This window comes from Bactrocera dorsalis, chromosome 2, assembly GCF_023373825.1.
Source record: "Bactrocera dorsalis isolate Fly_Bdor chromosome 2, ASM2337382v1, whole genome shotgun sequence".
NCBI lineage: Eukaryota > Metazoa > Arthropoda > Insecta > Diptera > Tephritidae > Bactrocera > Bactrocera dorsalis.
Genome location: NC_064304.1, coordinates 41,306,143 through 41,322,406, shown reverse-complemented (window position 1 = coordinate 41,322,406; position 16,264 = coordinate 41,306,143). Strand labels below are relative to the sequence as shown.

Here is a 16,264-nt window from a genome sequence, read left to right as displayed (position 1 = left end):
ACCTTAAAATATGCGTATTGAAATGCAACAACTAATCTTAAAATATATTTCACCGTAACAAAAATAAATAATTCTGAATTCTAACAATTTAAAAAAAAAAACAAAATACAAAGTATTAATCTAGGATATTTTTGTAGACCATGTTAGAAGTTTCCCGTCGGGTGCAAATATGTTTGAATTCTAGGCATTAGATACACGTGAACAGGCTACATAAAGTTGACCATGTGAGAAGCATGGGGTTTCTAAATGCACTCCTGCTACCAGTAATGTTTGTCCTTGTGCCTTGTTTATAGTAACAGCAAAGCTAAGCCTGACGGGAAACTGAAACCTTTTAAATTTGAATGGAAAGTCAGTGGGAATAATTGGTATCCGAAGTAACGGGTGATTTTTTTGAGGTTAGGATTTTCATGCATTAGTATTTGACAGATCACGTGGGATTTCAGACATGGTGTCAAAGAGAAAGATGCTGAGTATGCTTTGACATTTCATCATGAATAGACTTACTAACGAGCAACGCTTGCAAATCATTGAATTTTATTACCAAAATCAGTGTTCGGTTCGAAATGTGTTTCGCGCGCGTGTTTTGTTCAGCGATGAGGCTCATTTCTTCTGGTTGAATGGCTACGGTAAATAAGCCAAAATTGCCGCATTTGGGGTGAAGAGCAACCCAGAAGCCGTTCAAGAACTGCCCATGCATCCCGAAAAATGCACTGTTTGGTGTGGTTTGTACGCTGGTGAATCATTGGACCGTATTTTTTTCAAAGATGCTGTTGGACGCAACGTTACGGTGAATGGCGATCGCTATCGTTCGATGCTAACAAACTTTTTGTTGCCAAAAATGGAAGAACTGAACTTGGTTGACATGTGGTTTCAACAAGATGCGCTACAATGCCACACAGCTCGCGATTCTATGGCCATTTTGAGGGAAAACTTCGGACAACAATTCATCTCAAGAAATGGACCCGTAAGTTGGCCACCAAGATCATGCGATTTAACGCCTTTAGACTATTTTTTTGTGGGGGCTACGTCAAGTCTAAAGTCTACAGAAATAAGCCAGCAACTATTCCAGCTTTGGAAGACAACATTTCCGAAGAAATTCGGGCTATTCCGGCCGAAATGCTCGAAAAAGTTGCCCAAAATTGGACTTTCCGAATGGACCACCTAAGACGCAGCCGCGGTCAACATTTAAATGAAATTATCTTCAAAAAGTAAATGTCATGAACCAATCTAACGTTTCAAATAAAGAACCGATGAGATTTTTGCAAATTTTATGCGTTTTTTTTTTAAAAAAAAAGTTATCAAGCTCTTAAAAAATCACCCTTTATTATAACAATATTTCCCTTACCGACACCTGTTAAAATAGTAGCACCAAGTATGTTCTGTCCCAATTTTGTTATCCGAAGCTTTGTTCCTTTACATAGCAGGAGCATCTAGATTTTCGTTTTCCTCGTTTAAAAAATATCAGTGTTGATCCTATTAACAATTTCATTTCTTGGTGCTAATATTGCTCTTGCACACAACCACTGATCACTACACAAATTTTTATTGCAATTCCGGAAAAACATTAGCAATGAAATCCACATCACTTTCTACTAATTCAAAATTCTCTTGACAGTAATATATAGCCTTCAACGTCAACAGCTAAACAACCATCACCAATTTTCAACAACATTTCTGCGTAAAGTCCTGAATCACGTCATTTTGAAGATGCACTCTCATATTAGTTTTCAGGCGGAGTTTTTCAACTGTTGACCATAAGCGTGGTGATTTTAATACACACTTGAATTTCATCTGCTGGTGTCCCCCTCTGAATCACTGGAGGGTTTGACGGAAATCACCAGTCAATAAAACTACCATGCCATTTTGGATATACCAGATTTTCGCTTCCGAGGCATTTTCTAAGAAAAGCAGAGTAAAAATTAACATCCAGCGAGTAAGATCTAAAATAATAAAATGACTGCTAACCACAAAAATTACGGATTACCTCAAAAATATAAATATAGAAAAATTAATAGTATTATGTTAATACAACTCTAACAAATAATTTCGACCAAATTAGTTATCACAAAAACGAACTCACGGACTTTTATTTAGATCATTAAAAGAGAAATAATTCTTTCATACATAACTTTTGTGTATCTTGAACCGCTTTCGCAGCGCAAGGAACGGAAGCCCTCAAAGATAAATAATTTTCCTCGTTTTTTACACATTTACCACTGTTTCTTCTTCGCTCCTATTGATGCTATATAGCCTATGTTTTTCATTCGAACCAGTAGTTTCGGAGATTAGCGCGTTCAAACAAACAAACTCTTCAGCTTTATAATATTAGTATAGATTTGATCCAATTTTTGTTTCCCGTTACCATTCGCTTCAGAAATGGTTCAATTTCATTTCGTTTCAGAAAAGAATTGCAGATTTTTCCAAGCAAAATTCACGTGGTACCCAAACATCGAGCTTCTTTTTGTAGCCAGCCTTTTTTAAATGGTTCAAAATCTTTTGAACAACCGTAAATGAAGCTTAAAATCTCAATTTTTCAATGTTATATGGTATGACACAATGTGATTGGTAGCACTGGGGATGTACGACTGGAACGACTTCTAACAAAATACGAAAATACTTTTTCGACTATCCAATTGATTTGAAAATATTCGTCGTCAAAAGCTGAAATATTGCGATACAGTTCAATAAGACATTCTTAACAGAATTTGATTGTAAAATACAATAATCCGATCTCACAAATTATCTATAAATAATGTATAAAAGATTGTAATGACTTGCATAATAATTAGCTGAATTCTTATATTGTATGAGTCTGATTTTTCAATGTCACAATGACGTTCGCTTTCTTCACTTCGACGATAGTGAAATTAGAAAGTTGGAACTGAAAACCTTTACATGCTTAAGCGATTTTCTTCACATTGAGGAAACGAAATCTAAGTGGGAAGCTATTTGCGCCATATTTAGATTGTTTTATGATAAGCGCCAACTATTTATGTATAAATGTTTTTATGTCTATGCATAGCGAAAATTAGCGCATGAATCTCCAAAAATAATTGCATAATCAATTCTGCCAAATGTGTAAAATGTCTCAGCTAATTATCTTCTCGTCACAAAAACGCTCCGAACTGCTTTATTGCCGCAAATTTACATAAAATGTAAAAAAGGTTGAAACATATTTTCAAATATGAGTTTGTGGGTGTTTAAGCATGTATCTTTCATATATTTAGTTATCACATGTTATAATTATGAAAACAACCACATTTATTTGGTTGAAGAATGCGACTCAATTTCACGCTTCCACTTCCTCAAAGCGCGTACGACTCGTGGTTACAGTAAACACGCTTAACAATGTAAGCGGTGAAGAAGAAGTAGAAGCGAAAGAGGAATGTAAAACATCTTGTAAGCGGTAAAAGCGAATTATTTCAATAAAGAAGCGACAATATATTATGCACAATGAAAGTTAAATTAGCATTTTTAACGAAAGTGCTGACTGGGCGCTACTTCTACGTGCAAGTGGTAGTGTGTGTGTGTGCGATAAGCCGGGAAGTACGTGTGTGGGCGTGGTGCGATAACGACGCTGGTGACTGCTCTGAACTCTTTCGGTTTGTGAAAGTGATCAGTTGAGCTCTTGAAAGAAAGATTATCTTGGATATAGTAATGCTTCTGAATGACATGAGTCATATACATATTTAGATGTAGATAATATTGAGTGATGATTGCAAGTTCTGGTATCTAGCCATAGAATTTTAATACCATAAATATCTGCAAATTGGAGTCAAGTTGAGTTCTTCTTCGCTTGATATGTGCAAATTCACAGTAGTTCTGATTTCTCTACGGTTTGCATCTGGAGGTAACGTACTTTTTGGGATATAGAGCTCATCTAACGTGAGCTACTCAGCAGATTTTTAAATATTTTATGACGTTCCGGTTACTTATATTTCCGTTTTCCGGGGCAATTTGGTTATGCACGGACAAAAGCTCATAAATTTGCCACCTAAACTGTTTTTTTTTTGGGTGAAAAAAGTCGACTGAGGATTCGCGAAAAAATATCTGAGGTAATTAAAGAACTTAAAACAATTCAATTTTTGAGGTAACACTTCTATAGGGCTTTAATGAGGTTGCCATATGCTATTTTTTATTTTGTGATCAATTAAAAAACGATCTCAATGGACATCAATTTGTCAACATCGAACTGATCTGGAAACGATTTCAGTTTTAAAAAAGGGTTGCCATCTACTATTTTTTACTTTTTCAAACAAATCAATAAAAATAAGCTGTTAATGGGCTCAATTAGCATCAAATTAGATTGAAGTATTTCTGCGGCAGGTATTTTTGCATAGGGTTGCCAACTTAAAAAATGTTTTTATTATATGAAAAAATATTAGAAATAATAAAAAAAAAAATTAAATTAAATAACAGTAAATTTATTTGGTAATTATTTTAATCTTCAAATAGGTGGCAACATTACTTGAAAATACACTACTATAAAAATCCTCTGAAACTTTCTTATGCTGATGTCTATAGGCAATTACTTTAATTTAACCGTTTCATAGAATAAAACAATTTTACAATTGGCAACCCTACTCAAAAATATTCTTCCCAAAAATCTTTTCTAAATGAGTTTAGTTAAACAAAGAAGTTTCTCCGCATTTTTTTATAAGGTCTAACAAATTTAAACTTTTTATAATTTCCCATGTAGAGCTTTATGTTTCAAAACTATTTGCTTTACCTTAGTACAGAAAGCAACAACGGTAACTCTCAATACGTCCCCATTAAAGGAAATTCAGTAGTTTGGTGAAAAAATTTACGACTTTTTTCAGATCAAACTATAATAATCTTTACGTACTTAATTTTAAATACTTGAATTATAATTACATAATTTTTAATTAATTACTTGAATTATAATTACATAATTTTGAATTAATTATTTTAATTTTAAAACATTTTTTAATTAAGTAATATTTAATTTTATGATTACACTAGTTTTTATGTACGTAATTTTTATTTAATTATTTTAATTATACTAACACAAATTTTAATTACTTATATTAATTAAAAAACATAATTTAATTAACTAAAATTTTAATTTAAAAACTTATTTACAATACTTAATTGTTCCAACTTTATTTTCTTTGTCTCCATAGAATATTGTCTATCACCGATCTGCCACCTTTGCCAAAAAGTCTTAGTGGTATCAATAAAATGCTCGGCTCCGATTCGGGTTTGATCAGCGACGATGCCGGTGTCAATATGGAAAACCCAAACAACAATCACAACAACATTAGCGCCGGTAGTGCGCAAAGTTTGAGCAACAGCAATCTGGACAATAGCGTAGAATACCAAAACGGCGATAATAATAATAACAGCAACAGCAACAACAACAGCAACAGTACTACGAATAGCGTTAATAATATTGGCAAAAATGAATTGAACACAGCGAAATTGTTGGAAAGTAACGAAATGGACGTGAGCAACAAGTCACAGACATCGAATGCCGCACCACTACCAACAACAACAACAGCAGCGATAGCAACAACAAATGCGAAAGAAGCAACCACAACGTCAGCGTCAGCCGCGGCGGCGACGCCCGCGAAATCAGGCGTCACCTCGAACGCCGGTGGCGCTGGCGGTGCGGTGGCGAGCGTGACAGGAAGCACACTGGATACGCAATTAGCCATTTTAAGAAAAGAAATGGTAAGTGTAAGCTAATGCCTTTTTGTTGTTTATGGTTTATTGTGGTTTTTATGGTGGTTAAAGACAACATACTGCGGGAATGTAAAATTGTTTCGCATTACCAGCTCAGTGTGAAGGCATAATTACTGTCAGAACACATGCAAACAAACAATTGTTAGGAATGGTTAGCGCATGCGCGGCGGAAGACCGGACGTCAAAGTGCTTTACTTGCAAATGCTTTATACACATATTCGGCTACATGTGCTCATATCATTTGAAATTTATTGAACCCTACACGTGCGATCGGCGGATGTTCTGGGTGCTCGTAGAGCAAGGGGCATTGACCCACACGATTTCTAGCTAAACTTTTGAGAAGTGTTAAAGAAAGTTAATTTGGTTGTAGAGAAGTAAAGTAAGAGAGGTGAAAATCAATGCAGGTTTTCTATAGTCAAAGTCTCTTATATTTAAATAAACAATTTTAATGATTTTTATTTTAATTTTGTAACAGATTACTTCCTATTTATAATATATCGTTTAAGCGCTCTACCATAGCGTTACTTCAGCTAGTCCTAGGCGTCTCAAACTTGAAGTCTTCCAATCTAGTAATGCGATCTGATGATTGCTTCTTTTTTATTGACGTAAACATCGCTTATTCGGTTACAGACCTATTTACAACAGCGCGACAGTCGTTTCTTCCTTTCGCTTTTGAACACTCCAAGGTTCTCCTCCTGGTCTTTCCAACGGAGTGGAGGCCTTCCTCTTCGTTTGCTTCCTCCGGCGGGTACTGCATTGAATACTCTCAGAGCTGGTGCGTTTTCATTCATTCGGACGACACGACCTAGCCAGCGTAGCCGCTGTCTTTTAACAGCTTACTATGTCAATGTCGTCGTATATCTCGTACAGCTCATCGTTCCATCGAATGCGATATTCGCCGTGGCCAACGCGCAAAGGATCATAAATCTTCCGCAGAACCTTTCTCGAAAACTCTTAACGCCGACTTATCGGATGTGTCACCATCCATGCCTCTCCATTAAATAGCAGAACGGGAATAATGAGTGACCTATAGAGTTTGGTTTTTGTTCGTAGAGAGAGAACTTTACTTCTCAGTTGCCTGCTTAGTCCGAAGTAGCACCTGTTGGCAAGAGATATCTTGCGTTGGATTTCGAGGCTGACGTTCTTTTTGGTGTTGATGCTGGTTCCAAGATAGACGAAGTTATCTACCACTTCAATATATGACTGTCAACAGAAACGTGAGAGCCTAGTCGCGAGTGACATGACGTTCACCACTAGACCCATTTGCTTCGCTTCCTTATCCATTCTGGAGAAAGCAGAACTAACGGTGCGGGTGTTGAGGCTAATGACATCAATATCATCTGTACTCTCTTATAGAAGATGGTACCTTCTCTGTTTAGTTCTGCAGCTCGAATTATTTTGTCCAGAAGTTGATGGAAAAAGTCGCACGAAAGGGAGTCGCCTTGTCTGAAACCTTGTTTGGTATCGAACGGCTAGGAGAGGTCCTTCCCGATCCTGAAGGAGCTTTTAGTGTTACTCAACGTCAGTTGACACAGCCGTATCAGTTTTGCGGAGATACCAAATTCAGATATCGCGGCAGCTGAATATCTGGTCAGTTGTTGATTTTCCAGGCCTCAATCAACACTGATAAGGTCCAATCAGTTAGTCGACGATGGGCTTTAATCTTTCACACAATTCGCTCCATATAACCTTATAGCGATGACGACAAAGCTTATCCCACGGTAGTTGGCACAGATTGTGAGGTCTCCGTTTTTGTAGATTGGGCAGAGCATATTTAAAATCCAATAGTCGGGCATGCATTCATACGACTATATTCTACAAAGAAGCTGATGGCTATTGCGGATAATTTTTTCATCGCCGTATTTGAGTAGCATCGACCTCCGCCGCTTTGTTGTTCTTTAGACTGGTGATTGCTATTTGAAACTTTTCATGGTCGTGCAATGGAACGTTTGCTCTATCGATTGGGAAATCGGGTTCACCATCTTCTGTTGTTATGCTTTCACTGCCATTCAGTAGGCTGGAGAATTGTTCACTCCATAATTTCAGTATGTTCTGGGAATCAGTCACTAGATCACCTCTGGTCGTTCTACAGAAATATGCTTCGGTCTGGAAATTTTCTGTTAGTCGCCGCATCTTTTCGTAGAATATTCGACTATTGTTAATGCTTTATACATTCCATGACATGTTCTAGCTGTTTAGCGAGGTTGGCCAAGGTGCAGCTTAAAGAGGAGAGAACCTCACCACGGGTGTACGAGTATCATTGACTCGTCATAATGCTCGCGCACCGCTTTACTACTCCTCGATAGTTTTGCCGTAATGAAGACAATCTGAGAGTTTTTTTATAGATCACATCGGACAGATTTAGATCAGATATTTTTTTATCTCATTAAAGAAGGAGATATGCCAGTTTGCGAAGATTTTTGAATATGCGAGCTCGGAAACCTGATAAAAACTATTACATTTAAGTTCTAGTTCATTTATTATTAATACATTTAGAGTAGGCAGCTCATTTGGGAATAAGTTATTTAGTCTCAAACTTAGCTGAAACAGCGATATTCTTAAATAATTATTAGTAATTTCTTATTTCATATAAGATGGTTGGAAGACGTGCTAATAAAGTATGAAAAACTTTTCACTTAGACAATATTCAAACCAAATTATATTTTATTTAATTTCTGATGCGACTTGAGGCAATTTAAGTATCAACAGTCAATGGTAGCAATAAAATAAACTGATATTTAATATATGTTAACTAGTACCACATGTATGTATGGATATCTAAATGCAATGGTTCTAAGGTTGTTAAACTTAGCAACTCCCCTTTTTTTTGCATTTCTACACCGTTGATTGCAAAGATTTCCAGCTGCCGCAAATGTTTTCTAGCCAAAATCGCGCTTTCTTGAGCTCACTCTGACTTTGACTTTGACTTTGACATGATGTAGCTCCACCACAAACTTTCGCTTAGCACGCATGTGGGTACAACTTATGAGCCAGATAATATACATATATTGTACCTATGGAGATAACATAGCTATATAGCATGTAGATACATACATAAGTATTTACATATAAACGCTCTTTTATGCATTTGTGCATATTGATGAGCGCACAGCTAGCCGGCGCTATTTTCGTTGCATTATTATTATTTTTTTTGTTGTTGTGTAGGTGTGAGTTCATATTCTTTGGAGGCGGTCTGTTAAGACACAAAATGATTTGAGACTTTGAGTGATGCGGCCAAAAAGTTACGAGCACAAAAAATTTATACATATATGTATGTATGTATATTTCTATACTTATATATATATATTAAGGTATGTTTATACACATGTATGTCTGTCTGCATGTGCGCGCTCTCTCTATCATAGACATCTTCATCTAAACAGCTCGTTGATTGCGCTGCATTTCTATCATCGCCTTTTGCTCTTTGCTCGTTGGCTCCTGCACTGCTGTCCATAGCCATTAGTTACTCACGCTGTCTGTCTGATTGTCAGTCAGGCAGTCACTTAGCTCTTGGTGAGCTGTGATTTTATTAGAAGAAAGTGAAATGAGTTGACCTTAAAAGAGTTTCTTCTTTTGCCTTTTTAACAGCTTCACTGTGTGTTGCCACCTTCTTGTTGGTCGCTTGTTGCTGCTTTTGTTTGCGTGTTTTCTTCTTCTTTTCCACTTGTAGTGCTTTCTTGGCGTTTTGGGGTCTTGGGGGAAACAAATACAATGAGTTTTATTTTGTGAAACGTATGAAAAATGCATAAAAATGAGCAAATGAAGCGTACAAATAGAGACAAATTGCAACAACAATGCGCATACACATAACTAAAAATAAATCAGTAACCCACACACACACACGAAAAAATACTAAAAATAGTAGAAATACCAACATTTTACATACGCACACATACATTCACTCATACAAATTAAATATCTGTTGGAGGTGCATAGTTTCGCTGCGTTTGCTATGCGTTACACGTGCACACACATACATTCACCTTGCATCGTATTGTGTTGTTTTCATCCGTAAGTTCATTTTTTTTTATTGTAGTATACAATATTTATTTCCCACTTTTTTCTTGGCTGTCGTTCGTACTCATAATTTTTCCATAGTACTCATAAAGTGCCCATATTCACCGTTATACGCATCTTTGCGCATGCGCTTTAGCCATTGTCTGTAGGTTCGTTTGTAAGTCGAGTTTTTGTTGTGCCGCTGTCACGTCGCCGCTTGCAGTTTGTTTTGGTGTCATTGCCAACGTCACGTGTCACGTTCAAACTTACTCACTCACCCACATTTGTTAAAGAAAACAAAAAAATTTAACCACATTATCTTTTCATATGAAGATTACAGAAAGTATTTTATTTTCCATATGCATATGTGTATGGTATATATTCTCATAAAGTTCAAAAAGATAACAGTTGGAGAAATGGTAGCTGACCTATTTTTATAAATTGGTGACTTTTTGGGGGGTTTTACTCTCCGAAAGTGCTAAAAAATTGTTGCCTGCTGCGTTTCAACATGTTTCTGTGCGATATCGAAGACACCGAGATCCATCTTTTGAGAAATGTTTTTTTGCATAATTATTTTTAAGTTAACTCTTCAAAATTTCGTCTTAACTTTCAAAATATAGACTCAATTTTAATCAAATGAATCAGCTGATCAATTTCAGCTTTCCAAATCGTCTTATGAGACCACTTTTAAGTTAAATGTTCAAAATTTCGTCTTAACTTTCAAATCATAACCTCAATTTTATTTTCGGTAAAATAATCAGAAAATCGGCAAAACAACCGGCGAACGTACTGAAGCGAACTAATGTTTGCAGATTATGAAATTAATATCAATTCAATACTCAAAACAAAGTCTGGTATGTATGTACATATATGGTAAGTAAAGTTCAGTAAAATATGTTTTGCGAAATTAGTTTTGAAAGATATTCAAATAACATTACAAAATAAGTTTCTTCAGTAAGGTTGGACCAAAGTTCTGATATTGTTAGAGAAATGTATGACATATGGTATATAACAGGAGTCTTAGAGTTCGATTCATTAAGTATTAGGGTGCATCAAAAAATTATGCATTTTTTTCAACTCTTACCCCCTCAAATACTAGTAATTGACAAAAAAATCCTTTCTCAAGCCAGGCACTGTAGCTTAACTCAAGGGGTCGCTTTGTTTTTAGTTTACTATTAATTAACATAGGAATTTTCGTTTTTTCATTTAAACAAAAATTTCACCAATTAATTTTCGTTACTCAAAAATAACCAGAAAGTTGGCTTTTCAAACTTTAAAAATTTCCACGACTAAGTTTGATTATCTCAATTATTTATTTATTTTCATTATGTAAAATACTACTTCTACTTTATTGCCCAACCCATATGTACATATGTATGTAGGTCTACCAGCTGATCATATTTCGCACGAGCTGACAAAAAAACACGTGTTCAAAATAGGTTCTTAAGTCAAAAGAGGCATGCTAAGGCTTAATAAAATTTTCCATACACTGAGTTGCCTAAGCTAGAATGGTTTGTGCCTGAGCTAGAATGGCTTGTGCTGCCTTCAGCGAATTATCGTTTCTTCGATTTCGGCTCATCTCTCTTGCGTCACCAGTAATGTCGCGTTTAATGTCTGAAGGATACTCAGCTACGTTGTGAATAATCTCTACAGCGAACTCTACTCCAATATTTTGGTACGAGCGTTGACAATCCTAATACCCATAACTATAACCAAACATTACCTAAAAGCAATAGCCAAAATAATACCCAAAACAATAACCAAAATGTTAGATTCGAGTAAAAAGAAATGCTGATATCCTTTGCTATCTCTCTGCTGCCAATACAACGATTTTCAATCGATTTATCGTCATTAACAGAGGTGTACGCGCAACTTATTTGAAGCAAGTTTTCGATGACTTCACGAACTTCATTGAATGCTTAATGTCACTCAAATACTTGTACTCGTGACAAAGAAGGTTCGCTGAAACGCTTCTGTAATATTTTCAAAGGTTCCGTTGCCATCATTCCACTGAAAACACAAAATTTTAAGCCCATTTTTATTCAATTCTTTACATGGTAAAAATCGCGAGACAATTCGTTCCGTTGTTTAAATGAAACAGTCCGATCAAATTTGATCAGTTGGTGCATAACTCATTATTTAATTTCATACAATTCTACTCATATGCACTTTGAAAAAGTACGGTCTCTTACGCTCTGGGAACTATGATGATCTTTTCAACAACGTATTTGAAAAATGAAAAAACTTTCAAATCTCTAGAAGTAGATATGGTTTTTTGTAAATACATATAGATCTTATATTAAAGGTTTAGTTCTTAAACGTCAGTTTGGTATACCGCTACAGTTGAACGAAGATATATTTATTTTAAATAATGTTAACCGATTAACGTCTTTAAAAGACAACTTTCCAGAGCTATATACCTTATTTTCAGCTCCCTCATTAAAAAACTTTTATGTGAAATTAAACAATGAAGTTTAATTTAATACTAGTGAGCATGCGAACACCTCGAGGAATTAGTTTAAGTTGCTTATTTTTTTCTTTAACGCTAGTCTGTTTGATTTATGCCAGCCGGTTGTTCGTTTCACTACTCTCCGAGTTCTGGTGGCTTGACAGCTTACTTCTATTCCTTTTGTTTTTGCTTAAACAGTAACGAGTAGTAAAGGCTGCTGCATTCTTGCGCCAAATAATTTATTACGAAATTATGCCAGTTTTGACATTGAGTTATTACCAATAGCTAAAAATATCGAGCGGGATTAATTATATTGGCTCGTTCTTGAGCAACATTCGACAATACAATTGTAGTGTAAGTATGTGGATATATTCGGAGTTGACTTCATTTGAATTTTGTAGAGCGACTAAAGAAACGTGACTGAATTTTATTGAATGTTGTGGATTGAAAAAAGCATGACGAAAGATTTATGAGCTGAAGCCAAAGAAAGGGTGCATGAGTATATAGGATTATACATTGGTTCTATACAACATCGTAATATAGCAGAAATGAAGTCAAGCCACATGTAAATTGTATATATGTATGTATGGTATCCACTCGGCTTATATGTATCTAATATGCGTGATGTGGGTGGTAGAGCGGTCAAGGATTACTGTTAATCATTTTAATTTAAATTAATTCCTCGTTTTTGTTTTGTGGGTCAAATATTAATATATTTTTTCACCCCATCAATAATATTAGTTGCAAAGGTGAAGTTAATTGCATAAATTACAAAGTGTATTCATTTTGAGCACAAACGCTGATAACTACATATACACATTGGTCGTACAAAAATCACGATTTTCAAAAATAATAAAAACCACTTTTTCAACTCACAATTTGTTTAGTGCTGCTTGCCATAAATTAACAGCCAAACTAAGCGCGGCGGACAGCAAAAGTTATCGGCAACATTAAACAAGCGACAACGAGCAATTTGAGAGAATGAATTGCAATGCGTCTGCGCCGCTGCTGGCGTCGCCGTCGCAGCACATTTCGTGCACAGAATATCAGGTTAAATAGATGCAAGGCAAAGAGCAGCGAATTCACTGGAAAAAACGCTATCAACCAACTGGTTATTGATTCATTCGCCAGTGTTGTGCCTGTGTAGCAACCTTAAGTCGCTGCATTCAACGGCGGCAGCAGCAGCAGCAGCAGCAACAACAACAGCTATTGGATCTGAATGTTAAAGCGCTGAAATGCAATTATAAACGGAGTTTAGAAAATCTGCGCAAAAATGACAGTAATTTACGTGTATACAACAACAACGTTTCGAAGTGGGTGGGGAGAATCAAGCGGGTGGCGGGCGTAGGTGCGCGAGGTACGAAAGGCGGCCAAAGCGCTGCGCTGAGCAGCTTTGGAGTTGCTCACCTTAGCGCGCTAAATGGCGCACAGCGTTTTTTCTTTGAATACCTACATACATACATACAAATATATAAATATATTTCTATGTATAGTTTATTAAGTGGAAGCGCTCACCATGCGACTTCTTGGCCAAAGACGTCGCTTTCCAGCGCTCGTCTGTTTTCGCTTTTATATTATTTGACTTTTGCTTTTAGCTGTTTGGGCAGCGTGTTGACATTTGAATTTATTGGTGTGACACCAGCGGAGAGCGTTTTGTGCCAAATGTCAGCGAGCAGCAAACTGGAAAAAAACAAGAAGAAACAAAAATAAAAATTATTATTAATTAAAGTAAAACTAAAAACGGTAAAATGTATGTATATAAAATGAAAATAAATTATGATAAATAAATAAAAAAATTTAAAAATGAGAATAGTAATTAATGAATTTTAAAACCAATATATAAATTAAAATTAATAAAAATAATAAAAATTTAAAAATCTTATACAAAAATACATTAAAATTAAATTAAAATAAAACATACAAATTCTAACTATAAAATTTATATAAAATGAAAGAAAAAATATTTAAAAAATTAAAATGAAAATTAGTTTTAAACACAATAAATACTCAAAATATTTTAAATTTAAAAAAAAATTTATGAAGAATATATAAAAAAAATTAAAAATAATAAGAACTAAATAAGATATCATAAAGTAAAAATTAAGGAATTTAATATTAAGGAAATACACAATATCATTTAAGAACCTTAAATAATTAGTTTATTCTAAAAAAAACTTAAAAAATTTCAGAAAAAAATTAAATATAAAGAAACTTGAAACAATAATTAAAAAAAATTAAAAGTGAAAAGCTTTCAAATATCAAAAAAAAATAAAAAAGACAACTTAAAAAATATAAAAACCGAAATATCAGAAATATATTCTTAAATACAAATACAGGTATAAAAATATAAACATCAAGGAGTGAAAATTATATTTAATTTTCCTCAAAAAAAAAAATGAAAATTAGAAAAAATTTATATTTAAAATTAAAAAAGCAGAAAAGCGAAAAAAAGTTGAATTAAAAATAAATAAAATAATCGAGAAAATCAAAATTGAAGAAATCAAATAGTAAACTTCAAAATAATTAATTTTTCTTAAAAAATTAAAAGGAATAACTTCAGAAATTATAAAAGCTTCAAAATAATTTTATTAAACTAATTTCATTTAAAATAAAAAATAAAATAAAAAAACAAACTTGGAAAAACTAGAAAAAGCAGAAAAAATAAATAAAAATTTTATATAAAAAAACTTAAAAAACGGAAGCAATCAGAAATGAAAAAAATGTGATATTAAAAAAAACAAGAAAGTCGAGAGTTGAAAAACTGTGAAATAATTATGTTTTTTTTAGAAATAAAAAAAAAAATTAAAAAATTACTTAACAAACAGAAAAAAAATTAGAGAGAAACAAAAAAATAAAAAATATGGAAATCAAACAAAAAAAAAATTGAGAATTCAAAAACTCCATAAAATTTATTTCGTTAAAGAGAAATTAAAAAATCAAGCACATAAAATAAAACATATAGAAAAAATACAAATTTTAAGTATAAAAAAAACAAAAAAATGTTTAAAAAAGCGGAATTAAAAAACACCAAAATAATTGCCTTATTTCTCTTCCACTTCGATTTCTATCGCATTGAGCATTTAATTGCGACTTCAATTCGCGGCGCACTTGAATGACGATTTCCGCTGAGCAAATTGCCGTGGACAACACACGTCGCCCAACGCGCCACCTGTGCGCAACAATAAGTCTCACCATTTTTTTATGTGTGTTGGTGTTGTTTTTGTTGTACTGCTTTTTGCCGTTTCGCAAAGTGTTTTAATGATGAGCGATTAACGTCGCCGTTTTCCTGCAGCGTTTTTTGCTTCATTTACTCTTTTCTTGATTCGCTGTCAATTGCCTCCTCCTCCATCCGTTCGCCCAACTGACTTCATTAGAAATGTTTGAGTTTTTATTTTTCTCTCTCATTAATTTTTTTTTTATCAATAACTCTTTTTCAATAAATTAAAATTTTTTACGGCGAAAGCAAAGTTACAGCGAAATTTTAATTTCTTCTTTAATACAAAACTTGAAAAAAAAATTAAATAATATTATCAATATCATTTAAAATATGTAATAACCCCGCTTTGTGTCGCTTGGCTCAGGCACTCGCGCGCATGCGGTCACCGCTATTTATAGCTGTTCGCCCTGCTGGCCCGCCAGCCCACCGGTTGGAGTTCACAACACCAGGCATGAATTATAGAGCTAATGGCATATTAATACATATCATCGCTTCGCACTAATGACCTTTCTTCTGGCTAAATCGAAAGTGGTTTGTATGTTTTCCGTTGTCGTTTTCGGTAATTCGGTCTGCTAGATTAGTTTGTTTTGGGAGTGTTGTCTTCATTTAAACACGCGCCGTAACCACAGATTTGTGTGTTTTAAAATAAATGAGCACTTTTACTTTCTTTGCTACTGTAAGAAAGACAGCTTTGGCGCTGTAATTTGATAAATGGGGAGAAACTGGAAATTGTTGGACCTTTCGTACACTTATTTACATAATCAACAATCTCGGAGTTGTTAGTTAAAAACATGCTTGATATTATCGCTGTCTGTCTGTCCACCTGTGAATTAGTTCCTCAGTTTTTGAAATACATATCAATCTGAAATTTTGCCACTTCTTCTTCTCCTCAAGAA

At 34.5% G+C, this 16,264-nt stretch overlaps 1 protein-coding gene across 2 annotated transcripts in view; it reads left to right on the top strand.

The window, feature by feature from the left end:
• Positions 1 to 16,264, top strand: part of LOC105221903 (putative uncharacterized protein DDB_G0277255) — a 129,842-nt gene that overhangs the window by 65,903 nt on the left and 47,675 nt on the right. For both annotated transcript variants that reach the window (XM_049447806.1, XM_019988863.3), the window contains exon 3: positions 5,145 to 5,694. In XM_049447806.1, the coding sequence (XP_049303763.1) occupies positions 5,145 to 5,694 (550 nt within the window). The remainder of the gene's footprint in view (positions 1 to 5,144; positions 5,695 to 16,264) is intronic.